Source organism: Xiphias gladius, chromosome 5 (assembly GCF_016859285.1).
Source record: "Xiphias gladius isolate SHS-SW01 ecotype Sanya breed wild chromosome 5, ASM1685928v1, whole genome shotgun sequence".
NCBI classification, from domain to species: domain Eukaryota; kingdom Metazoa; phylum Chordata; class Actinopteri; order Istiophoriformes; family Xiphiidae; genus Xiphias; species Xiphias gladius.
This window is the reverse complement of record NC_053404.1, coordinates 21,266,834-21,294,015: the sequence shown is the minus strand read 5'-3', so window position 1 is coordinate 21,294,015 and position 27,182 is coordinate 21,266,834. Positions and strand designations below refer to the sequence as shown.

At 43.3% G+C, this 27,182-nt stretch overlaps 2 protein-coding genes across 11 annotated transcripts in view; both read left to right on the top strand.

The window, feature by feature from the left end:
• Positions 1–19: 19 nt before the first annotated feature.
• On the top strand, positions 20–11,834 carry pdha1b (pyruvate dehydrogenase E1 subunit alpha 1b). 10 transcript variants are annotated; one of them, XM_040126793.1, is made up of 13 exons: positions 20–183; positions 3,263–3,282; positions 3,811–3,919; positions 4,021–4,086; positions 4,262–4,435; positions 4,823–4,949; positions 5,037–5,128; positions 5,214–5,306; positions 6,032–6,187; positions 6,817–6,888; positions 7,355–7,422; positions 7,932–8,040; positions 10,395–11,834. In XM_040126793.1, the coding sequence occupies exons 1-13, from the start codon at positions 124–126 to the stop codon at positions 10,557–10,559; spliced, it is 1,311 nt and encodes a 436-aa protein (XP_039982727.1). In that variant the 5' UTR covers positions 20–123; the 3' UTR covers positions 10,560–11,834. The 10 variants fall into 10 exon arrangements, with proteins under 10 accessions (XP_039982727.1, XP_039982730.1, XP_039982725.1 ...); XM_040126796.1 differs by lacking the exon at positions 3,811–3,919 and adding an exon at positions 1,858–1,878 and having other exon boundaries at positions 3,263–3,355; XM_040126791.1 differs by lacking the exon at positions 3,811–3,919 and adding an exon at positions 1,858–1,878 and having other exon boundaries at positions 3,263–3,418.
• A 1,075-nt stretch (positions 11,835–12,909) lies between these two features.
• The window catches only part of rps6ka3b (ribosomal protein S6 kinase, polypeptide 3b), a 50,789-nt gene continuing 36,516 nt past the window's right edge, over positions 12,910–27,182 (top strand). The window contains exons 1-2 of the mRNA XM_040127150.1: positions 12,910–13,393; positions 21,728–21,787. Of these exons, the coding sequence (XP_039983084.1) occupies positions 13,331–13,393; positions 21,728–21,787 (123 nt within the window). The 5' untranslated portion in view covers positions 12,910–13,330. The remainder of the gene's footprint in view (positions 13,394–21,727; positions 21,788–27,182) is intronic.

The following is a 27,182-nucleotide window of genomic DNA, read 5'->3' as shown; positions in this document are numbered from 1 at the left end:
GCTCGGCTCAGCCAGTGTTCACCGGGCTCATTTCGCAGACGGACACTAACAAAGCGTACATCAGCTAGCTGCACCTAACAGCCGTTTATTAATCCCTTCGGATTCCGGTCGTCGCTCAGTAGCATGCAAAATATGTTAACCATCATCTCCAGCGCTCTTTGTCGGATCACGGGCAAGAATGTGGTGAGTGGTTCGGGGTTAACGTCGAGCCGGAGGCCGTGTCTGAGCCGGAGGCCGTTTCTGAGCCGAGCCGGTCCATGCTAACCGTTGAGTTGGCGTGGAAATGTTGGGCCTGGGGATGACCTTGTGAACGGCTAACGTTAGCATATCCCTGGCTGGTTTAACTCTTGCTTTAAAGTTTAAAGTTACTTTAAAAATGCCTTGTTTGTATATGTATATGATGTTTGAGCTCGCATGTAATTGGTTTAACGGTAAAACGCAGTTTGTGCACGGGTAAAAGCTGTGGGAATGTCGGAGCGGTCAGGTCTCCTTATCGTTCGGCTCTATTCCTAAATTTTGTTTTTCTTCCTGTGTCTCTGTGGTGGTGCTTTGCCTTCCTCAAGCAGAAAAAACCGCTCTAACTGCTGGAGATGCACTGAGATGCTCCATATTGGCCAATATCGGCTTTAAATAAAACCCAGGTATCAATACAGTGACTTTTTTTTTTTTTTTAACTTTAATTGACAAGGTAAAACATGGCTTCCGCCTGTTATATCACTTTAACTTGTTTTACAGGAACTACATTTTATATTAAGTACTTAAAAAACTGCTTAAACATTTATTTTTTTTTCAAAAGTGAAAGTAAATGCAACCCCTGCAGCAACCATTAACATCATTAAAAATGAGCCTTTCTTCAAGTGTTCATGCACTTCTACTTTTTTTATTTTTTCAACTTAACAGAGAAAACTTAAAACACCAATTGTAGCATTTTCAAGGGTGCGGGTACCTCACTAAATCAGGACTTAGTAAACCCTCCTTTGGCAGGTGCCGCAGCTTGCAAACACATTTTGTAGCCTGCTATGACAGAGCTGCAATGATAAGTTGATTAGTCAGTTTGACATAACCGAACATTATAACCTTCGTGAAGGTAGAATTTATTGCAGGACTGTTGTACCAGCCTGCGTTAGTTTTAGTTGGGTGTACCTTAATAAATTTGGAAGGCTAAAATTACAGGACTGCTGTACGTAATGCGTACACATGGGGAGGAATATGGGGTTCACAAGGTCCTTGTGATATAGCTGTAAATACAGAAAAAGGAGTGAAGCAACGGCCATTTTTAACCCTGTTGATATTTTTTACTAATCTGCAGATCTAGTCATGAGGAACGGTGCCAAAGCATCGTCAGAAAAGCATGCGTATTGGTGCATGTGCTTGCATATCAGTCGATCAGCGCATATAAGCGGATGAAGAGCGGATATTGGTTTCAGTACGAGCACATCAGTGCATCCCCATTCTCTCTGCTCGATAAATGCTTCGGTAGCAAAAGCCGTAGCACTGGCAGCAGCATGTTGTGTCTGTGCTGTGGTGTGTCGGCGACAGCAGGGTCTCCACAGGCACTGGAAATAAATCATCGTACATGAGTTTTTAAAATTATTTTAGATCCTGTGACTTTTTTTCAGGGAACTATTTAGTCTAATTCTACAAACATAACTCAACCTTATTGAGACATTTCGGATTTGTGACTGAAGGAACCCTGTTGTTTCTCGGCTTCGTGTTGAACAAGCTGTCACTCCTTTCCTTCCTGCTTCCACCCCCTGTTTAGTCACTCTCGCACGCACACAGACACAGTCACATCAATCCCTATTTATTTCTCGCTTCTCTCCATCCTCTCCCCCTTTCCCCTCGCCTGAACCCTAGGGAGCCCAAACGGTGTCCGAGGTAAGGAACTCGTTGCTCTTCCGTCCTTCGACGCATCCTTCCCTCTGCAGTAATGTTGTTCCCTAGGAGCCTTTGTAAACTGCTTCTAAACTGGAGGGGGGGTAAAAAGGTGCAGCTGAAAGACATCACCATCGATAACAACAGATCTTAAAATGATTTTCCTCTCACCTGGAGTGTGCTCACTCCATCGGTATGGTTTGGAGCAGATCACACTCATCCAACTGGATTCATTGATTGCACTCTATGGGAGAGGAAGAATCTGTTTTATTGTCTGTCATTTTTACTCGTTGGATTTCATTTGAAATAGTTTTTCTGTCCACAGTGAATTTATTAATACAGTAATTTGTAACTCTGTGGTAGGACAGTTCTACCCCGGCGCCTGCTTGCAAAGATATTTCTTAGTAGCACAGCATTGAGCCACAGTTTGAGCTCCTCAAAAACTTGTCGTTTAGTAGCCAGGGCTACGGTCAACCTGCACCAGAATAATATGTCAGATACAACAACAAATTTATGTATTGGTGGAGTAGCTCGGGATGCAACTGTTATTTTCACTATCTCTAAATCTGGTGACTATTTTCACATTAAATATGTGTTTGTCTGTTTTGTCTTAAAAAAATGTTAAATAGTGAAGAATGTCTGTTACATGTCGTTTTTTTTTTTTTTTTTCATGTTTCAATATAGAATCAGTTTGCTGTCGCGTAAAAAACCAAAAAAAGCAACAAACCCTCATAACTTAGAAGGTGGAACTTTAGTTGTGTTCAACAATTAATCAAATATTAAAATGTTTACCAATCTGTAGCTAATCAGTGTAACATTTCAGCTCCATAAGTAGCCCGAGGTTGTCTGTTTTTAATCTACAAAGTGTTTAAAGATACGTTTTAATTTGATAAGGGCTTGGAAGGTTTTTACCATTATTCATGAATCTAATGATTGTTTTAGATTGTTTCATTTGCTATTTATGTCATGACATAAATAATATATCTAGGGCTGCAAGCAACAGTTGTTTTCATATTTGTTTCAAATAAGTGTTTTAAAAAAAACTGCAAATCCTCACATTTTTCACTTTCATTTAGAGAAATTATTTTCATAACTAAGTGATTGGTCAGTAAGATTGATCACTGATCAGTCATTGTAGCACTAATCTGATTTAAAAGAAATTAAAATGTTGTGTCAGTCCTGAGGTATCAGCTGACACTGTTGGGCTGGTGCCAGTCTCCATGTTTTCCCATCCAGCCTCCGAAGTCATCATGTTTGTGTCCATTCTCCATGTAGCTGCCGCTTCTGCTGTTGTCACCCGTAGACGTCTCCTCGTCCTGTAGACTCTGTAGAGCGTCTCTGGCTGTGCTGTTCTCTGGTCTGAATGGTTGGCTCCTGTGTTCCCCAGTTGCTGATTGACCTGTCAGAGTACGTCAATCTAACCTCAGCAGCGGCGCCCGCCTTGGCGAGGACCCAGCGGCAACCACCTAAACCACCACCAGTCAGTACTAGAGCATCTGTCGCACAGTTAGCTAGCTCCCAGACCGACCCGCTAAACACACCAGTAAGAACTTGTGCATCCTCCATGTCTGCCTGATCACTAACGGGGCTGGGCAAAAAAATCTGAACTAAAGCAAAATAACATCTTAAAGTAGCAGTTTATTGGGAGTGTTTTCTATTTCTTGGTAGCTGGGTCCTTGTCCCTTTCTTGTTCAGGGGTTTTTTTTTTTTTTTTTTATTTTCCCCTCTTTCGCTTTCTCCGGGGAATGTATGAAATTACTACCTGAAGATGTTTGATGAGGCAGGTTGAGGGTAGAAACTCTGATCTTTTAAACAGGTGGTTACAGATGCAAGTTGTTTTGATTTAACAAGCATGTAAGAAGAAGAAAACCTGCCAAGATTTGGCTGGTTGTACTCTCCCTCCGCGTTACTGACCTCCACATATCACACTTGTAGTTGCAGTCTAGTCCAGCTTGAACCAGCAGACCCAAACCCGATCCCCGGCCTCTCTTCACCCACTAACCCTGCGGCTGCTGTGACGAGGAGGGCTGCCCTCACGCTGTGTGTGTGGAAGACTTGTGTGCTTTAGGTTGCCTTCATATTTTTTTTTTTTTAAACCCACACTTGCTTGAATGAATGTTTTGTGTGTGTCCACTTGTCTACCAGGGTGCCAGAGTCGTGGTCTCCCGCTCCTTCGCTGACTTCACCCCTCAGGCGACCTTTGATATCAAGGTGTGTTGAAACGAAAATCACATCATTGTCTTCGTGTGTGATTATCTTTTTTTTTTTTTTTTTGGAAGGTTGCATCTGTTCTTTTTCTAGTTAAAATAATAGGTCAAAGAGTTTTTTCATGATTGATTATTCATTAATTCATTCACCCCCCCACCACCACCATCCTGGTCAATAGAAATGCGACCTGCACCGTCTGGAGGAGGGTCCTTCGCAGAAGGCGGAGCTGACCCGGGAGCAGGGCCTGCAGTATTACCGCACCATGCAGACTGTGAGACGCATGGAGCTCAAAGCCGACCAGCTGTACAAACAGAAGATCATCAGAGGCTTCTGTCACCTGTATGATGGACAGGTGCGAACATGCAAACACAGGTTATTTAGTCTTTGTTTGCGCTTAGATCTGCCTCCTTGTTGCCCTGCGGCAAATCCGATTATTTTAAAACAGGAAAAAAGAGATACTGTACAGCAAGATTTAAAGGGGAAAAAAAAAAAAAACAGTAGAAAATGCCGTATGAAACAGCAAAACGCAGTACCTTTCAGAACGGAACATTAGGGATAAACAGACACAGGAGCACACAGAGGGGGAAAAAAGACAGACAAGAAAAATAAATGCTCTAAAAGCAGAATCATTCATTTATTTGCTGCATTGTTTTATTTTGTGAGTTAGAGCCCCTCAGAAAAAGTATAATAAATTGTTCCACTACGTGCCTGTTGTTATATGGTTTGTCTTTTTCTGCAGGAAGCATGTGCTGCAGGCATCGAGGCAGCCATCAACCCCTCCGATCATCTGATCACGGCCTACCGCGCCCACGGATACACGTACACCCGCGGCGTGCCCGTTAAAGAGATCCTGGCAGAGCTCACGGGTGAGGGAGAGGTTACAAAGTCTGAATTCGAATCTGAACCTTTTGGCTCTAGGTCTCATCCCTTCACGTGTCTCTGTTCCTCCTCAGGTCGTAAAGGCGGCGTGGCCAAAGGCAAAGGAGGTTCAATGCACATGTACGCCCCACATTTCTATGGAGGCAACGGCATCGTGGGGGCACAGGTAAACACGCCGCAAATTGAGCATTAATCTGATTAGCCCAGTTTTTCGGTTCTTCTAAATAACCCGTGGCCCTGAAAATGTCCAGGTTCCTTTGGGAGCGGGCATCGCTCTGGCCTGCCAGTACCAGGGCAACAATCAGATCTGTGTCACGCTCTATGGAGACGGAGCAGCCAATCAGGTAAGACGTAGGAAAACCCGCTGACCTGAGAGATGGGGCGTGGCTCTAAATTCAGACCGTGTTTACTGATTATTTTAGCTTCTAATTGTATTTCCGGAGGAGTGAAAGAACTCTAAATATGAATTCCTCGCACGTTCGTGAATTAACATTTGCCAGTCCAGTTTTATTTTTGTGAATTTCAGACACTTTACTGAGGGTGTATGTAATGAATATGTATAGACAGTTGTACCACAGCTAACTAAAATGCTGAGGGCCTTGCCGTGTGCCTGTACATGTGGTAGCGATCTAAGAATAGCAAAGCTACTGCTTTGTTTTTCATCCGGTGGTTCGGTTTTTCTGGTGTGTGACATGATGAGTTATTACACACTCACAGAGCCACTCTGTGTTGTTCCTTTTGGGGGGGAAAAAAGCGACTGTGGTGTGAGATCCATAATGGTGGACACGTGGCGTTCTTCACCTCCTCCTAATTCATTATTTTCACGGATCAGGGCACAGTGTTGTGCATTATTGGTTCGATGTAGCTGATTTAGTCCGTGTCCATCCCACTGAAACCATTCTGGGAGAAATATGACTCAGTATCTGCTTTATATTTAGACAGAATCTTAATACGTCATGATTGACTGTATTTTAAAACCCCCTACACCTTTTTTTCACGGTGAAAAACAGTAAACCGTTAACTGAGATACATTACTCAACCCCACCGCTTTCCTCTCTGGATCCATCAGGGCCAGCTCTTTGAGTCGTTTAACATGGCCGCCTTGTGGAAGCTGCCGTGCATTTTCATCTGCGAGAACAACAAGTACGGCATGGGGACGTCGGTGGAGAGGGCCTCAGCCAGCACCGACTACTACAAGAGAGGAGACTTCATACCGGGAATGAGAGTGAGACACGCGCGCACCACGACAGAAACATGAAGCTGCAGGAGGTAGTTGTTGAGATGCCCCTCGCTTTGTTTTAGGCAACCCTGAGGTTCACCGAGCTCTCGCGCTCATCAACTTTCATGACGTCAGACATGGTTCACCATGGGGGTCTTGGGCAGTAGCTGCAGCGTTTCTGTCAGCCGTACGCTGCAGCTGGCCTGTATGGACCTAGACTATAACAGGAGCAGGCCGACAGTCCGTCCTGGCAGTTGCAGGTGTGAGCATGCATACAGCTGTCTGATGCTCATGTATAATACTGCACACAAACCATTCACGGGAAAACCTAGGCAAGCTTCGGGACCGGAGCTCCAGCTGCCGTGTTAATTGGTTCACTACTTACTGAGAAGACCATAGTGATTAAATGGTTGTTAGTCTGAATGTTCTGGGGAAACAGAATTATTGTACTAAATCTGCACTTGGACAGTCTCGGGGGAATCAATTTGCTTTGCTCAATAAACGAAGGAACGACTAAGCAGCCCCATTAGCTGGTTTCTCAACTGAGAGGCTGCTCGTTTGTTAGGAAGCCTAATGGCTACAGTATTAATTAATTAACCCCTCCCGTCTTTTTCCTCCTCCTCTTCCCCTCGCAGGTGGACGGGATGGATGTCCTGTGTGTCAGAGAGGCCACCAAGTTTGCTGCAGATCACTGCAGATCTGGAAAGGTGAGGTGAACGTCCGTGGTTAAAATCCATTTGAGTGTAATGACGACTAACTGCTGCTGGAAGTGTCCTTTTTTGTTTAGTTTTTTCTGGCTCTGCAGGGGTAGATCGACTTGTCTGTATAGTTACGACAACATCCTCACAGCATTTTACAGACCCCATAATTTACCCTTATTATAGCCACACTTTACCCATAACTTACCCACTAGTTTGGACACTGTGCGCACTTCTCCGTCATCGCAGCGCCTCACCACAAGCACTACACACACTTCTTTTAATGCAGCCGCATGCTTTATTTTCCAAGGCAAGCACTCGCTGTCGGCTCCTGAACGTGTCGCTCTACAGGCGCAGATCCGGTTCTGATTCAGATGTTATCCAGCGCCCGAAGATGTTAGGCGGCTGCGAGGGGTTTCGAGGGTCCACAGCAGGGTGGATGGCCTCTTTAGAAATGACCTGTTGTGTGTTTCAGGGTCCCATTATAATGGAGCTGCAGACCTACCGCTACCACGGGCACAGCATGAGTGACCCCGGGGTCAGGTGAGTTGTCTTTTAACACCGCGACCTCTGTGGTTTTATTGCTCATCTACTCTCTGCGTTTCTCCAGTTTAACTTTAGCCTCTGGTTCACTTTCAAGCGTTGAGATGAGAGAGAGATTTCCCTTCTCTGTTAACTAATCAGCTACCAGTCCCTGAGTCACCAAGTTGAGAAAAGCCTTATCACCCAAAACAACCAGACTTATCAGATCAAATAACCCAACCCTGACTCTCAGAGGTTAGTAGGAATCACTAGACAAGGTCCCGTCAGTGGAAAATCTTTTTTTTTTAAAACCAAGAAGTAAACTATTTAACTTTGTTTGCAAAACACATCATTTGTTGGTGAATCTGTGACTTTTTCAAATTTCTATCAGGTCATATTTTCTCACATTGGGTATCAGTCACCTAAAAAAAGCCTCTGTTATTTGTTTGCTGTCTTCCTGTTAATGATGAAATTTATACAATGGAAAAACCCGAGCTGGTTCATTTATTGTGTCACGTGACCGCCTGCAGCTACCGCACACGCGAGGAGATCCAGGAGGTCCGCAGCAAGAGTGACCCGATCTCCGTGCTGAAAGAGCGCATGCTCAGCAACAACATGGCATCTGCAGAGGAGTTCAAGGTGAGAGCCCACCGCCCATCCAGACTCCGGTCAAACTACCGTCCACATAATACATCTGCAGTGAGAGTGTTTTTAAAGGCACATTTTCCAGGATCTGGCACCGGGCTTTTTTTTTTTTTTTTTTTTTAATAGTGTGCACAGCTGTACCTTTCAGTTGGGAACATGGCTAAGCTCTGCTCCTGCGACCCAGGATTTTATTAGACCTGTCCCGCACAGTGTGACGTGCAGTACGTTTACACGGTCATTGTTGTTGCACAGTCTGAAGGCGCCTTTACCCTTGATTATCTGCCATTTTTGGTGCCCACTCGTGCTACGCCCCTTCAGTGCTGCTGTTGGCGGTCATGCGCCTTTTTAAGCTGGCTTTAGGGCCAACTGTGATCAACAGGCGTGAAGAAGCTGAAATGCCGGATTCCGCCTTTCGCTGACGATGGTGATGACGACGATCATTTGAACATCACTCAGCTGTGGCAGAACCTCAGCAGAGGCTTATTACTGCTGCTTCAGCTCATTGTTTGCTTTTTTTAACTGTCATCCAACTGTAACTGTAATACTATGTTGACCCTACCTAATCATGTGGAAATGAAACCAAGGAAACACCTGAGCCCCACAGAGCCATGTGCTTGCAACAAGAAGTGGACGTTTGACTACTCACAAATACAAGTGAGAGTATTGAGACGGGCCCTCTGTTGAACTTTGACCCCCGACATACTTGAACTCCCTGGTGTTCATTCACTGGTACCCTGGCTGACAGGAAGTGGACACTTACTGGTGCTAGGTTTGACCCAAACATTTCATTTTGGTTGTATCTGCACGCTACGATCATGCCGGGACTTAACCGGGGGAAAAGGTCTCAGGCTGAAATCGGAGAGGACGAAGATAACAGGTCGAAAATTTAGTTGGTTTGCGCACGTTCCGCATTCCTCTTCTTAAATGATTAATGTGCTTTGTAGGACGTTAAGACCTGAAAGCACTAAGTCAGTTTAGGCAGATTTAGTGGTGACCTGGAAATTAACCCAACAGTATGCACTGAGTTTCAGTTTACTCTTGGGGAAACTGTGGGCTCTGCCATTTCTGGTTTTTAAAAAAAAAAAAAATTCCCCCATCAGGTTTTCTTCAGAAAACCTTTGTGGAGGATGTTGACAGTTGTGTTCAATGGAGGAGATATTCTTCAAAGAAACCCAAACCTGACGTAAATGGAGAAGCTGAAACACAAACTCATATCTGACCTCGTGTCCTCTCCTTCTGGGCTCTGCGTGTCATATGAATGTTAAACGGGCTGCCTTAACTCAGGAATAACAAGAAAAGGAGAACCGAAATTTAGTCACCGTCTTTTTATGATCGCATTGTCATGCGATGCCCATCAAATTTTCTTTCACTGACACTCGAGGAGAAACTCGAAACGAGTGAGTTTCAGACGACGCGTGTGTGAAAAGGGGGTCTGGGTAACGGTTCTGCGTAACCTGAAGGGGTGTCTGACATAATTAGGATCAGGCCGGTGTCTGTTTGGATTAGTAGCTGGATGTTGTGGTTGATTTGACTTTAGTATAACAAAACATTAATACAACTTGTCAACCAAAAACAATAGATTCAGCAGTACTCTCTATATAATACAATTCTGTTAGACCACGAAACTTTTCTGTCCAAGAATGCAGCATAAAGATTTTCTCATCTCCCCCTAATAATGGTAAATTTAAATCAATTAACGCTCAAAGTTTTCCAAATAAAGAGTTGCTGGAATTCTCGGAAAAACGACCGCTTGATGCCCGACCAGAAGCGTGAAGCCGCCTTGATCCTCCACTCCAGCAGCCGACCCCGTCTCCTATAAACGACATAAAACCAACACGGCAAAGGCCTTTTGAAGGACATGTAATATGTTTTCTATTAACATAATGGAAAAATGTTCATTTATGTTTTTAACAAGTCACGAGTGCGTTGATACTGAATGTGTCAGTAAAATTTTCACAGGCAACGTGTTTTTTTTTTTCTTTTTTTCTTTTTTCCCACCAAAACATTTGATCTTGCAGCACAACCTCCGCTCGTAGTGACTCCAGCGTTATTAAACTGGGATATGGTTCCGTTCAGACGTTCACAGCACCGGGTTCGGGTTCAGGAAAGATCCTGGTCCGTGTTAATACAGAAAAAGTTCAGTGTCTTCAGTAACAAAGCGTTTATTTACATTGAACCAGAACCACCATCTTTCTCTAACCTTTTAACCAAAGTGTTTTTGTTGCTTAAACCTAACCACAGACGAGAGTCAGCATCTTTTCACAAAACGGAAACGTGTCACCTCCATCTGCTTCCTTTTTTCAGATGAGTCGAGATGAATTAACACACATTTATCTCTCTCCTGTCAGGAAATTGACATTGAGATCCGAAAGGAGGTGGAGGATGCGGCTCAGTTTGCCACGTCCGATCCAGAGCCGCCGCTGGAGGAGCTGTGCAACCACATCTTCTACAACAGCCCGCCGCTGGAGGTCCGCGGGACGCACCCCTGGTCCAAGCTCAAGTCCACCAGCTAGACTCGCACCTCGCACAGCCCCCCCTTCTCTAGAAAAACGTAAACACACCGACCTTCTAACCTTCAGAGGTAGAGCGTCGTCCCAGTTCCAAATGGGGCCCCCTCTCTGCACCAGAAATATCCAGAAACGTTCATCACCTCCTTCCTCGACTTTAGATCTCAGCATTCCTTACCTTTTAACGGGCCTCAGCTGTGACCTGCAACCTGTCGCCAGTGTTACTTATAGTTTTTATATAGGAATATTTAAGATTTATTGTTCGTCTGTAATGTTTTTGTTCTGCTCGATCCTGCTGTACATCTGACCATCGTGTTGGACCACGGTCTTAATCACCGCAGGGCTGCACATTATACGCACAATCGTTAAGTTTCACATTCTAAACTTTGTTTTCCAACCGTGGCACGTCTGTTATGAATTTCCATGTTTATCCAGCATTTTATCCAATTTTTTTTTTTCTTTTTTTCTCACCAAAGTTTTTAAATGTTGAGAAAAAGTTGGAAGAACACGTACAGAAGCTGTCTGAAACACTCCTTCCTCCAAAAAATCACTTGACTCGTGATTTTTTGTTTGTTCTCCAGACCTCTTCGTGTAGTGAAAACATTTTTTAAATACACTACAGGGCAAGATGAGCCATGACTTTAAAGGTGTGTGTGTGTGTGTGTGTGTGTGTGTGTGTGTGTGTGTGTGTGTGTGTGTGTGTGTCTGTCTTGAGATGAAAGAGTATATACACCAAGTGATATGTGAGTTTTAAGGCTATTAAGATGATTGTTGAGTAGCGCTGTCAGCCGATATTTTGACAGGGGATTATGCCCTCAGACTGATCTCTACGTGCGAGAGAGAATTTTAAAAAATCTGGGCCTAGTTGTTGGATAAGAAGATGGACGCATGAAGTTTGGAAGGAACCCCGTGTCCTCCTCCTCCACTGGCGAATAGATGCAGTTACAATATGTTGTAGTTTTTTCAGTTTTCAGGAAATGAATTTCAGGAGTGTGTGTGGTTTGGTGAATTTCGCCTTTGCGGCGCGTAGAGATGCACTTGAAGCTAGGAGCCGATATCTGGGTAACACGTGGAGAAATCTTGAGGTCGGAAAAACGGCGCTGAAGCGACTAGATTTTCGGTTCCTTGTTTCAGGTTCTTCAGTAACACTAGAGCTTTGTCGTGACCATGAACTTATACAGATATGAAGCTTTAATTGGCTAATGATGTGTATGTTGAACTGACAGACTGTTTGGCTGTAAAATAAAATAAATACATAAAGAAAGTTGGGAGGAAAAAAAAGTTTGTTTCTGGTGTCTGTTTGTTTTATACAAAAAAATGTTATGAGAAGCTGAGTTGCTAAAAAAACTATAAAATGAACGTTTATGCCTTTTGAAATTCAGGTTTTTGCATATTTAATATGTGGTTGAAGATCCAGTAACAGCTGACATATTGGGACATCACTATTAATAAAAATAACCAAAGCAGTGTGAGTTTCGATGACGATACTTTTACCAAATATTTCATCAAAAAAAAATGCCGTGACATGTCAGAGTAAAACTGGCACTGACAGTGAACCGTCTGCGTGCGGTTTTCCTCCTCCTGCCACCGAGTGTCACTACCAGGCCGTGGATTCAACTTCACATTTTATCCTGTGTTTGTCCAAAGTCGTGGAGACCAAACAGCACAGCGTAGAAAACCGCCTGCTGCTCTAAGGGGAAGTCTCATTACCCTTATTACTCTGATAATTTATCAAGTTAATGAAAATAATCCCATTCAGCTCTCACCCAGTAAAACGCAGTAGAGCTTTGGAGTCATTCTGCGTCTCTCTCTGGTGGATTTTGCATCTATTTATGGTCTTTTTTCCTCTTTTTTTAAGTCCTTTTGTGTGTCTTTGTGGTTGTGTTGCTCCTCTGTGGTCATTTTTTGTCTCTCTGTGGTCGTCTTGTGCGTCTTTATGGTTGTCTCCCTGTCCTTTAATTGAGCTCTTTGACTATAAATATTAACTATCACACTGAATTTGTATGTAAAGAGTTCTGGATATTCCACTTTTCCAAAATTATTATTTAATTGATTTAAATTTTTTTTGCTTTTTTTTTTTTTTTTTTTTGGTCAGAAATCATGAATGAGCCGTGACTCTCTCTGCTTCTACCAGTAGAAAGACGACAAAGCTAAAGTAGATGCAAAGTTTACTTTTTTTTCTTTTTTTTTTATTTATTTATTTATTACCTAAGGATGACGCCTCCTGACGTGACGCACGCGTGACGCGGCGGTCTGACGGACAGGTAAGCCGACACCGGCCGCCATATTGGGAAACAACGGAAATGAGAGAGCGGGAGAGAGAGAGAGAGAGAGAGAGAGAGAGAGAGAGAGGACCAGATAGAGAGATAACTGCCTGCGTTGAGTCAATCAGTTTCCGAAAAAGGGCGTCCTTCTCTCTGCTTTCTCATGTTTGTCCCTCCGGAGGAAGGGGCGGTCTGAGCGCCAGAGCAGATCGGGAATTAGACCGCGTTCGCTCGGCTCGGCTCTGCTCGCTCGGTCGCTCGGTCGGTCGGTCGGTCGGTTGGTGGGCTCCGCGGCGGTTTGGTTCCAGCCGACAGACAAGTAGCGGGAGCTTAAAAACATTAAAGAAAAAAAAAAAAAAGAGAGAGAAGAAGAGAGAAGAAGAGAGAAGAAAGAAGGAGGTTGGACTGAAAGTGTCAACCGAGGGAGGGACGGCAAACCGGAGCAGAAAAGAGGAATAAAAAAAGAAGAAGAAGAAGAAGAAAGACAAGTAGAGGGAGGAGAAGAAGGGAAAGATGCCCCTGGCTCAGTTGGCAGATCCCTGGCAGAAGATGCCGCTGGGGGGGACGGCGGGAGAGGTGAGGCGGTCATATAAACACACCGGGGGGGGGGAGACTCTTACTGACAGTTGAGTGACTTTTACTCGGGCTGCAGTCACGTAGTAGAGAGATACCACAGAAAATACACCGGGCAGGATCACATTTGATGCTTAACAGAGAGAAAAAAAATAACGAAAACCCCCCCAAAAAAAGCAGCACAAAACTCCTTAAAGTCACTCTTGGGTCACGACAGGCGGCTGCGGCCACTCGAAGAGCTCCTTGAGGGACACCAGGGGAGATTAAAACACACCTCGAAGCATCACAAGACCCCTCTGAGCACACAGTCACCCTCCATGTAGAAGTAAAATAGTGCCACAGGACACACGAGTTCTAGAAAGAGCCGTAGCATCACTGTAAACTGCCAGTTGTGTGCTAGTAATCTCTCTGGGGGTGTGATAGGCGTGTTAAAGCCATGAAGGACAAAGGTGAAGAGGTGACAGGATGTGACAGCTCAGTCAGTGACAGGTAGACTGCATTGATGTAGACAGCTGGCCGCCGCTCTTGCAGTGATCGAAAGGCACCGGGATGCATCACGAGACCACTCTGAGCACACCGACGTGCTGTAATACGCCATGTAGAAGCATTGAGAGAGTGTTGCGGGACGCACACATGCTATGAAGTGCCAAGTGTGTGCCACACACACTCTCTGGGGGAATGCCCTTGCTGTGTTAAAGTGCTAAATGGTTGCGTTTTAATTGTGACAGACTAGAAAAAAGAGGATAGCAGGGTTAATGGTGGTAGATTAGATCATTATTAAAGCTCCTTTAAGCTCCTACGAGGATATTATGGTGACCCCCAGATCGGTATGCAAACGTAGTGTTGCGGGACACACAAATATAAAAGTGGCGGATGAGATCACTGTAATCGGCCAAAAAAAAAAAGTGCAAGAAATCTTTAAGTAGTGAGGTTGAAAGGGCCATAAAGTCTAACTTCTCTCTACAGCACAAGGCAACCACACTGTGAGTCACTATAAGTCACACTAAAGTCCCTATTAGGTGACTAAGACAGCGGCTTCCACGCGGACATCATAGTGAAACCAGATTAGATAACGCAGAGCAGCTCAGGGTGACAGAGGCGTGCTTGCAAGACTCTACACCAGCGATAGAGTCTTCCAGTACATAAAATAGCATCGTGTCACCAGATAGCTGCAAAATTGGAAAACGTAAAGCGATTTCGCGCGTGAACCGAGGAGCCCCTAAGTTGGCAGTCAGCCCGCCGCTGAGTGTTTCCAGCAGCTGCTGTAAGGATGTTCAGGCGACGGCAGACTTTTAGTAAAAAAGCCGCATAGAGTATCCTAAGATCGCTGCGAGTACACCTACACGCTGTCATACTGTGTAGAAGTAGTGCCACGGGACACACCAATACCATAAAGTACCATAATAAGACTCAAGATGTGATACCCTGACCTTATTGTCCCTTTACCGCACCTTATGGCATTTTAATCCTCACTGCTCAGACGTTTGTCGCACTTTTTGTTTGCGGTTCAAAGTCAATTTAAACTTAATTTTTATCATCGTGTGGCTGGTAACAGTACGTTTTGTGTTTTTTTTTAAATGTCATTTGGGTTCACTATAATGTAATTTGTAGGAATGCCAAAGCCAGTGCTAAGTTATGGCTTAGAAAACATCAGAATGTAAAAAAAAAGGTAGGGCCGCAACCTAAGATTTATTTATTGGTAACACTATTTTCTCAATTGATCGAGTTTTGTTAATCATGTAGTCTCTAACTTGTCAGAAAACATAAGATCTAAAACCAAAGATGATGTCTTCAACCTGTGTTTTTTTATCTGACCAACAGTTCAAAACCCAAAAATGTATTTTCTTTATCACACAAGACAAACAAAAGCAGCAAATCCTCACATTTTAGTAGCTCAAACAAGGTAACCTTTGGCTTTTTCACCTGAAAAATCCATCGCCGAGTGTTACAGAGTCATTACAAGTCAGGTAGGGGATGTTCGAGTGTTAGTGGTTTTGATTTGATGTGATTTTTATTGGGATTTATTTTTTGGTGTAAAAGAAAAAAAGCAGTAGGTGCAAACTGGCAAAGTCAAAGTGTGGGATTCGCCTTCATCTGATGTGAAAAGGCCTTTGTCTCCAACCCTGAGAAACAAGACTGACACAAAATCAGCTCCTGTGTGAGTGTGTTGTGTGTGTGTGTGTGTGTGTGTGTTTTTTTTTTCCAGTCCTTCCTTCCTACAAGTTTTTGAATCTTGATAAAGAGCAGGGGGCGGTGCCACTGCGGCCGCATGATTCAGGAAGAGCTTTCGTCTTACGTTTGTGGTGTGTGTGTGTGTGTGTGTGTGTGTGTGTGTGTGTGTGTCCATTTCCTGTATGAGGTGTCACGAAGGCTGCATCGAGAAATGGCTGTGTGTGTGTGTGTGTGTGTGTCACTCACTCAGTAGGCAGATTGTGAATAATCAAACCTGATTCACGATAGGCTTAAAGCGCAAAAATGCACTGAGTCACTGCAGACAGCGTCAAGAGACGGCCTCCCGACAAGCTCGTACCTGCTCGCAGTGTTACCGCACCGCCCCCTTTTCATCTCACTGTCAACCAGACAGGAACGTGCTGACGCTCTGCTCAATGAAACCGACCTTTGACCCACGTGTTACACCTCTAAGCCTGTTTGACGTGCGAGCGTAAGCCGTTGTATCGGCTTTTTGTAGGCCACCACAGAACAAAAAAACAAAAAACAAAAAAAACCCCATTCACACACACAAAAGAGCTAGTGGCGAAGTTGTGGAATGAAGTGGAGATGCTGCTGGTGGATTTTTGCCCTAAAGACAAACTCATTCAACACACACGCACACACACACACACAAAGAGCAGAGAGTGGCTGCAGTTTGTCTGGTGAAATGTGGAAGCAACGATGAATGTAGATGAAAATGGCTGCAGCAATGAATCGGCACTCTGCAGGCTCAGATGTTTCCCTACAACACGAAAGAATTACATTAGAAAGCTGGATGAAATGGCAAAATTTAATAAATTCTCCTTTGAGATCGCAAATGGTGATTGGAAAAAAAAAAAAAAGCCTGTTGTTATTTATTTCCCAGAGTGCAAGGTGACACATTCAGATTGCTTGCCTTATCCAACCAACAGTCTCAAACCCAAATATATACAGTTTAATATCACGTATAGCAAATAAAATCATCATTTGATCAGCGAAAGCTAGTAAATTTATGGTGTTTTGCTTGAAATTGGTTGGATCGTTAAACAGTTCCTGATCAATTTTAAGTGGATCGACTAATCAGCACATGGATTAGTCTATAGCTGAATCTTGCGATCATTTTAATTCCCGATTGAGTTATTTTTTTGTATAAAATATTGTAAAATAATGAAAAATGCCCATTATTATTTCCTAGAACGCAAAGGGACATGTTCAAATTGTCTCTTTTATCCGACCAACAGTCCAAAACCCAAATAAATCCAGTTTAATATCATACAGGACAAATCAAATCATCACATCCTCACATTTGAGAAGTTAAAACTATCAAACTTCTATTTGAAAACGGACAGAAATGATGAATGGATGATTTAAAAAGTTTATAATTTAAAAATGATATTCAATTTACAATAATGTAAGACCAAGAAAAGCAGAAGTTTCTCAGATTTCACAACCTGGAACCAGAAAATTTCTGGCCTTGCTTGAAAAAGGACTCAATAGTTATCAAAATAGCAGCTGATTAATCTGCTGATCAGTTTTAGCTATTAGCTGACTTAGGGGATTTTAAGAATCAATATTGGCTCTTTCAACTAAAAATTCCGATTCCTCGGACCACGGTTCCGCGGCATTCACTAATAAATAGTTTCCACTGAAACCTGCTCAGTCAGGTGTGTGGATCGTCTTGACCAGCCAGTACCGTCTTTCTCAGAGGACATGAGGTGGTGTGATCTTTTTTTTTTTTTTTTTTTCTCTCTCTCTCACCAGAACCTCAAACAAAACTCAGTTTACTTCCATCGTGTTTGGGTGTTGGCAGAAATCGCGGGTGTAGGCCCCAGCGTACCAGAGAGCATGACTCATCAGTAGATTTAGATAGCATCAAACAATTGTTAGAAGATTTCCTTTTCTATGCCGCCCCGACCACTAATACTTCTTGTGCTTAAGATACTTGTAATTCAAACTAATCCTGCACCGCCACCCTCTGCCTCACTAGCAGGGCTTGGTATTGTTGCCACTACAAAATCTGAAAATGATATAGTTTTTCTTGATACCTTACTTCACGTCATGCACCGTCAGAAAAGTTTGTTTAAAATTTGCTTGACAACTCTCTAGGGATGTGTGCAGAGACTCGAGGAAGGTGTTATCGGAAAATTTCCAGTTCTGGTTTGCACTGCGCTTTATAAACCCTTTTTCGTTTAGCTCTCTCGTGAACATTAGTTTTTAATTGGTCTGAACAGAAACGGCCCTATGGCAGCTTTGCTCCGAAACATATTCAGCATTTAAAGCAGGAAATTTCTTTTTAAGTAAGTCAACGAGGCCAAGAGGGGGGGGGGGGACCCCCCAGATGTTATGCAGGTGTTAGTGCAAGCAGTACACATTGCACACATGAGAATGCTATTCGATCAGCCTGACCACATCTGAAAGTGGTCAAGTTCGTATTGTGATTGGGTCTCAGCCAGGTATAAATGTAATCTGTACAGTTTGACCACATTTTTAAAGGCAGGGTTCGCATTGGTGAAATGCCGGATTTAATCCCTTATTCCCGTGCAAAGAACTCCTTCAAAAAGTTCAGCTAGAGGCTTATGAAAGGCTTCAGCAGTTGGAGTTGAACAAATCAAGCGGATATTTTCCTTTTCATTGCAAAACTTCCCCTTTTTTGTGGTTCCCCGGACAGTGTTTCCCTGCCGAGCTGTGGTGGAGGGACAGTGATGCCAAAAGGAAAATCTTGTAGTAAAATGGCTTTAACTTTAAAACACACTGACACTACTCGATCAGGCTGCTGTAGCTGGTATGCACAGGAGGAACAATTAACAGCCATTAATTAGTCTGCATAAGGCCTGTGAGTGTTGTGTTACAGATAGACTTGAAAAAAATCTCAACCCTCAACAGAAAGCCACAAACGAGCCCTTCCCCTTTTGAAGGAAGAATAATTGGAGCCCATACATTCCCCTGACCTGGAATGCACCGTGTTTCTTGGCAAGTCTGCCAGCTCTGCATATTTTTCGCATAATGATATTACAATGCTGGCAGACTCGAGGCAACCGAAAGGCTTATTAATACCAGGTGTAAATGCAAAGGCCTGTGATCACCTCAGATAATGCATCCAGATATAGCTCGCATGTTAATACGGGGTGGAAATGGGGTCCAAGAGTCTGACAAGGCATTCGATTTCAGCCCTCGGTACGGGTTTTGACAGTCGCCGCTCCAGACATTATGTGGTCAGTGCTTCGGTGCAGAGGTTTGCAGGGGTGGCGAGGAGGGAGAGACGTGAGGCACAAAGACACTGCGTGAGGTGAAAGGGACAGATGCATGTTGATGTTCTAAAAACAACTGGGAGGTAGTTATTGTAATTTGACCCATTGCGATGAAGTTATGATAAAACCCTCAGTGCCCGATTGCTGCGGGATTTGCTTCAAAAATCACGCTTTCATCTCAGAGTCATAGCGCAGTCAAATCTGAACACGCAGGCATGAGACACATATTTCTAGATTCACTGTCCCTTACGCGTCCAGAGGGTATCGTTATCTTCGATGTCCATCACCAATAGGTGTCTATGAACCCGCTTAGAACATCGAGGTAAAAAAAGACGCTCCTTATAACTGCAGAACTTGCCAGAGAATCATCACGTTTTTAAGTTTTCTGCAGCAGCAAAGTAAGCCAGTGACAGTTGTCTGTACATCCGCGGGTCCATTGCAAACTGGAACCGCTAATAGCCAATTCGGGACACTTTGGATGGTGCTAATTTGTCAAAATGTAAACCAATGTTGGCTAAGAAAAAACTGGGTTCAAGTTGTAGCCGACAGCTAACTGACTGACTCCATGGCAGAATGCTACTTAAAATTTACATCCCCCAAAGCCCCCAAATTATGGGACCTGTAGCTAGGAAACTTAGAGCACGATCATCCCCAGAGAGGAGTAGGACAAATAATTACAATAGTAGATGGCTCTTATATTGCTGGAGCACTGACTGTGTGGAAATCCTGTGGACATATAAACAAAAAGCGAACAATTTAAAATTGCATGGGGTGCAGTTTCCTCCTTTTTTTCCGAGGAGCGGTCCGGCTTTGTCCCACTTCTGTCGGACTTTGAGAACCCCTGCACCAGAGACAAGCTGCACGTTAGGTATTCGTGGATCAGACTCTGCAGTCCTTCGCTTTGAGAAACACCAGAGCTTTTCCCTTTTCCTCTCCATCTGCAGCCCTGTCCTCTCTGTCACCTTTTATCTCTGCATGATTCTTCCTCTTTCTCATCATAATCCATCGCTCTCTCTGTCTGCCGTCTCTCTCCTCTCTCTCCTCATTCTCCCTTTTGTTTTCCTCCTCTCTCCTTCTTTCACCCTGCTGTGCTAAATTTCAGGCTTATCCTCCCGGCTCCGTACTTACCGGCAAAGTAAATAATCACCATAATCGCTTTTATTGTTATTGTTTTTGTCAGGCAGTAGTATCAGTCCTATCAGTGTCTGAATCACAGCTGTTGTTCCAGCGGGGAAGCAGACAGGCTGCTAATCTGCCTTACGTAATGGTAATTCATATCTGTTGTTTTTGCTTTTCCCTTTTGGCCGAGCAGACGAGGTAGAAGCGCTCCGAGTTTGGTGGCCTTCCTGAAAAATCTCACGCTGCATCTGTCTGGGGACTTTTTGTTTTAATTTGAACTCCGGTTCGATTCCTCTGTCACGGGGAGCAGGAGGGAGATTACGACGAGAGGGTTTCAAAATAAAAGACGCCCACTCATTGAACGGCAGAGGCTTCACCTCTGAATATTTGGTAGCATAAAATCAAAACAAGCCAGCTATGTAGGCAGCACAATCCTTCATGTGACAAAAGAACGATTCTCTTTACAGGCCTGATCTGCGCCACATGCAGACATACAGCGCAGAACGGCGGATTGCTGTACATCGTTAAATGACAACTGGATTGTTGCTGATACTGTATTTTTCACAAGGATTCAGTAATTAGCTTTGCCAGTTTTTACTTTTAGATTAGTCTTTTAGATTCGCACGGCATTTTCACCATCACTCAAACAAGACTGATGATAATAACAACATACAGACGGGTTGACAAATTAAAAGGCAAAGTCCGAGTAGTCGTGTGCACATCCACAAAACCTCAGCGGGATTGGTGCAACGTAGAAAAAAACCAATCAAACTGCAATACAAGGAGAACCTGCACACTGGAATTACAGCTCCCGTTAATTTTATTGGAGACATTTCGACTAACTAGAGGTGTTCCTCAGCCTAAATTAAAGGGGAAAACAACATAGTGGCCCCCACGCGGCTTAGGGTTTACGATGCCGACCATGAAGTGTAGTGTCTGCTGGGGACCTTTTTGTTTTCTCTCTATATATACATAAATGTGTGTGTGTGTATTTATTTATGTGTGTGTGTGTATATGTATATATATATATATATAGTAATTTTCTGTCATCTCTCTACAGGTGCTATTTATTAAAGGCATAAAATGGCTAGAAAATATAGTCAAGATTCTTTACACATTTATGACACCATAGCTCCAAGTTTTCAAAATTGCCCACGCGCCTAATCACACTATTACATGAGACTGTAATATACACCCACTGGCCCACCTGTAGAATCTAATGAAATCCATTACAACAGTCCAGCCATTAAGTCTACTTTTGAAAAGTTTAAAAAAAAAAAAATCGATTATATGTGTATCATTGAGGTCATAGTTAAAGTTGGTGTTGAACTGGACTGCATTACAGTAATTTTTAAAAATCCTTTTGGCAGAATATTAGAAACACTTCTGAATATAACGCTGTCCAGTACAACTTGACGGTTTTGGATTGCATCAGACTCCGAAGGTGTACCTAATGACGTGGACCCCGACTCTATCTTTTACAACAAAGATAAATGTGACAAATCTTCACTGATGGACGATCTGTCTGAGACAAGCCTGTATAGTAGGTAATTGCAGTGATGTGGAGGTGTTATCACGGCAGCCTTAACATGTTTAAACAAGTGACGTGGCAGCCACCTGGCAGGATCACACAGGGAGCAGGGGCTAACTACCATGTCACCGCTGTGCATCAGTTGTGTGCTAATGTGTGACGTCTCTCTCTCTCTCTCTCTCTCTCTGTGTGTGTGTGTGTGTGTGTGTGTGTGTGTGTGTGTGTGTGTGCGTGCACGCGTGATTACAGGATGCTCATCACGATCCTGAGGACTCGGTGGGCGAGGACGACTCGATCCCTGCCTGCACTGTAAGTCCACCTCCCGTTTTGGTTTTTATGCTCACATCAAACAGGGAGGAGAGAGCTCCAGATTGCGTTCGGGGATTTCTGCTGGTCTTGCCTGACATTTAGCAGGCCTCAGTTGTAAACATGGCGAACGCTCTGTTTGTACTCGCAACAGCGTAACACTGATGGCAGCTTTGTGTGTGTGTGTGTGTGTGTGCGTGTGTGTGTGTGTGCGTGCGTGTGGACTTCAGTTGCATTTCCACAAAGCAGAGTTTTACTCTTAGATAATTTAATCACTGTTTGAGAAAACTGACGCCTACTCCTGCTGGATAATTACTGGTATGAAAGTAAAGCTTAGTGTGGCTCACAATTAAAGTCATGAGTCATCCTAAGGCAAAAAAATCCTCTTTCAGTTCCTCTGCGCTGCTCGATATCATAATTTATTTGTGATGTTCATCTTATTCTCGGAGTTATTTTTGGATTGGATATTGTTATTTACTCTTTGGGTAAACCCACATTCCCTCAGCTGGCAACATACGGTCCTAGCTGAAATTCTTTGCAGCCCTGATTGTTTCCAGTTTCTTTTTCACAATGGCAAAGACGAGAGAGCTGTCTGAAAACATCAGAAATGCTATTACCGATAAACATAACAGTTCCGAAGGCTACAAGGCGATCGCCAAACATCTTGAAATTGCTGTTTCAACAGTTCATAATGTTGTCAAGAAGTTTCAAGGTCAAAAAACTGTTAGGATGCTTCCAGGACGTGGTGCTAAGCAGAAACTCAATGAGAAACTCAGAAGTCTGCAAAGGTTGATGGGGATTGTTGAAAAAACACGACGCAATACAACTAGAGAGCCTCAGGCTGACCTGGAGCAATCTGGAGCGGTGGGTTCAGCCTGTACCATACACCGCATACTAAATCAGGCAGGGCTCCAAGGGTGAAGGCCAAGGAGGACACCTCTGTTGAAAGAAAGGCAAAAAAGGAAAGACTAATGTTTGCAAAAACTTTCATAGATAAGCCACAGTCTTTCTGGGATAATGTTCTACAGACAGATGAAACCAAAGTAGAGCTCTTTGGGAATGCACTTCATCAGGTTGTTTATAGGCGACAGAATGAAGCCCATAAGGAAAAGAGCACCCTGCTTGTAGTGAAACGTGGTGGAGGTTCTATCATGCTGTGGGGCTGCTTTGCTGGAGGAAATCAGAAGACTACTGAGGCATTTTGTGTGTCACCCAGTGTCAGAAAACTGGTTTTGAGGCGAAGGTCTTGGGTCTTGTGCAGCACAGCCACCCAAAGCACACATCCAGCAGCACAAAAGAATGGTTGAAAAGGAAAAGATGGGCTGTTTTAAACTGGCCGGCAATGAGTCCTGACCCTAAATCCCATTGAAAACCTTTGTAGATTGCTGAAATCTGCAGACTTAAAGAGCTTAGCAGTGGAAGAGTGGCAGAAACTACCAGCAGACAGGTGCAAGAAGCCTCTAGTTGGCTACAAGAAACGTTTAGAAGCTGCCATTGCTGCCAAAGGTTTTGCAAACAATTATTAGTGAAGGGAGCCAATAATTGTGCCTGGGCTACATTTTGTGTTTGTATTATTTCACTATTATGCTTTTTTATTTTCTTTTGTTCAGTAACATTTAACATTTGAGTTTTACTTCACACATTGGTGGGGTTTGAGAACTGACGTCAGTAGTTCTGCAGTTTCACACTAATTCTGAACTGGCAAGTTGCCATAACGGCTATTACCACACGCCTTGCATCATTTTCTGTTAGTATGAAATGGTGCAGGATCTATTTTTCTGCATACCAACTGCCATGACACTACATCTTACACTCTACAGTGTTATTAAGGATTTGGAGCAGTCCCACATGATGTGTGTGTGTGAAATTCATGCCACATACCAGTTTAGATTGGTTTTATTCTGTCAAAAACGACTTACACATAAGAAAGAAAAATGGACACGCAGAGACAAAAGATGAAATAAAATAAAGCTATAAATAGCATATAACATAAACAAGGTAATATATATAAAAGTACCAATTCTAAACTGTTTGTACTATATACTAATCAGGGTATACTGTGTATGCAGTTGCTAACGAGAAATCGTTGTACGTTAACAGGAAATTGTGCAATATTTTTGCTGTAAAACGACAAATAAACTGTGATATACGGTATAGGACCACTGCCAATTAAAGAAGAGAAGACAAAATGTTAATTTAAGATTTGATACTGGATTTCTGTTTTCCAAGATCTCTCTAGAGCCGTCTCACCACCATGACAGTCAGTTTTTATTTTGCAGCTGTGAGTTGCTTCTCTATTTTCTTTCCGCATTGCATTGAGTGGTAATGGTGGCCGTGGACTGTACTGTCTGCGCATAGGACAGCTCAGAACCTCTAATGAAATGACACGTACTATGTAATTGTGACGACAGCTACTGATGTACGAGATCTCCCAGAATACCTTCACAGCATTCTCCAGATAAAATAAGTGACCTTTGCGCTCCCAGTCAGAGCTAGGAGTATGATGACTCAGCCTCACGTCCACGCTGATCTGCTTAGTCCGCCTGTACAGTTCATTTTCAACGAGAGCAGTCAGCGCTCTGGACAGGTCTGACGCCCTGAAATCTCTGGCAGACTGAGCTCTGCCCCGACCGACAGGAATCTGAACCAAAATAACAATTTTTATCCAAGCTGATGGATTTGTCAACTTTGGTTTAGCTAATCACAGTCAGGGGAAATGCGTCCGGGTTTACTTTGATTAAAAACTGCAGCTGCCTTGTGTCTGTCCACCAGCTTATCTCAAGACCAGTTCTTTCTTCTTTAACTGAGGAGAGAGCAGCAGCCACAGCGCTAGTTTATTATGATGAGGGTTTCATCTGTACCGGAGCTGAACCGACTGACTGTGGGGAAAGTTGCTTTGAATATTAATGATAACATTTGCATCATACTGACACAGAAAACTGGGATGCAGTGAACAGTATCTTTTAAACAAGGAGCTTGTTCCTGGAGTTGTTCTGTTTTCATGTATCCAACTGTAAATAAGAGGTTTAAATTGGCTTTGATACCATTATTCTATATTATTTATTATTTTTATATTTACTTATTAATAGGCCGGTGTATTTCATGGTATATTATCAAACAGACAGGAACAGTTATGGTGGGAATTTGCAGCAATAAATGAGGCACTTCCCAGTCTGGTTTTTACGTGTAGGTTTATTGACAACACTCAAATACATCTGCCAAAATAGTACAACATATCAGACTTTATCAGGGTTACAACGATAAAGTCCTCAACGCTGGACTTTAACCTCATCAGTGTCAAACATTAAGAGATTAGAAAATAAGGCTAAAGGAAAGTAAGTCACATAAACAAACAGCTGATAAAGTCTTTTCAAAAGCATTAAAAATATCATAGACACATTAAAGAGACGAAAAGTTAAAAAAGACGCTGCTTGTTTGACATAGTACAAGATGGAAAATATCATTGGATTGGAGCAGGCAGTTTGCAACCGAGAGGCCTCCCGAGGGAAGAAATGCATTATAAATGTATCTTTATTACACAAAGTTATGTCTGTGGAGTGCAGAACACGCTAATTTGTGCACACGATTCAGTTATTATTGCTCTCAATTCGTTAATTAGTCTGCACAAATGACTAATTCAGAGTAAAAGTTTTAAGCCCACGACCGACAATGAAGACATTTATATTTCTTTTGCTCTAAGAGAGGGGAGGAGGCAAACTGATGCTGAAACAGAAAGCACAAAATGGTAATTCCTGCACACAAGGGGACGTGAACAGGTGTTGCTTCATGCTGAAGGGTTAAAAGCCATGATGGTTGTGAATCACTGGTGAAGAGCCTACCATGCAGCTCACTTGAATAAAACAGAATCTGACTTTGATCTTACTTGAGGGTCTTCCTAGTTCCTAGTCTTCCTAGTGTGTGTCTGTGTGTGCGTGCGTGCGTGTGTGTTTGTGTGTGTGTGTGAGTGTGTGTTGGCGGCAGGCAGGCAGGGCAGCTGCACGCATCGATTTTTAAATGCAGAGGAGATGGCTTATGGATCGCCTGTCTGTGAAGAGCTGAGCACTCATTACCTCACTCTCCAGAGTCCGCAGCACGCACACACACACACACGCAGAAAGACACACACGCACACACACACAAAGAAAGAGACACACACAACCTCTAGAAGCTAGACGGTATGAATGTCACAAGGATGTGAGGATGAATATATTATAATCCCGTTAATGAGTGAGTTAGACTGTTCCACTGGCTTAACTGAGTGTGAAACTTCTGTGTGTTTGTATGTAGTGTGTGTGTGTGTGTTTGTGTGTGTGTGTGTGTGTGTGTGTGTGTGTGTGTGTGTGTGTGTGTGTGTGTTTGTGTGTTGTCTCAGGTTATGGGGCAATGAGGCAGCTTTCTGTCTGTGTCACGTTGCTAAAGTCTGCGGCGTGAAACCGACACAAGTACTTGGATACTTGCGAGGACCCTCATTGACAAAATGCGTTCACTTAACTAAAGCTGCAATGGTCGTCTAGAAAATCATTCACAACTGTTATACTATTATTCAAATTATAGCAGTTCCAGTCATTTTTTAAGCACAAAGGACAGAGGTGGAAGTCTGTACCTTGTTGGAGTAATTTTACTCTTAAATGTGTTGAATATCAGTGGATCTCCTGGTTTATAGCAGGCATTTTCCACTGTTTCCTGACATTTTATAATGGGTAAATTAATCAATAATGAAAATAATCATTAGTTATGATTTCATAATGTTTTATCAAGCTACAATACAATAGGTCAAATTAAAAATGTTGTAAATGTTTATTCAAATTTTTGTCTCGTCCCCACCGTACTTCATGGTCCTCACAATTATAGTACAAGAGCGTATGCGTGCGCGCACACACAGACACACACACACACACACACACACACACACACACACACACACACACACACACACACACACACACACACTCATTCATAGACTCACTCAGTCATGATCAAATCTTTCACTCACACACACTCACACACACACACACACAAACACTTACATTCGAGTGTGCTGAGTCAATAACTAGTTCAGATATGACTAAAAGAAGGTAACACATTCACTTCACATACCGACTAAAGTGCTCATTGTTGAATCGGTAGCACACGCACGCACGTACACACACACACACACACACACACACACACACACACACACACACACACACACACACACACACACACACACACACACACACACACACACACACTCACACACACACACACACGCTTACTGATGCCCCCAGCAAGGCAGAAAATTGTTTCCAGACATTGTTAGGAACATCGCTGCTCTCTGAGGGACCACGTAACATCTGCTGCCATCTGCTGCTGCTCAGCTGTGTGTGTGTGTGTGTGTGTGTGTGTGTGTGTGTGT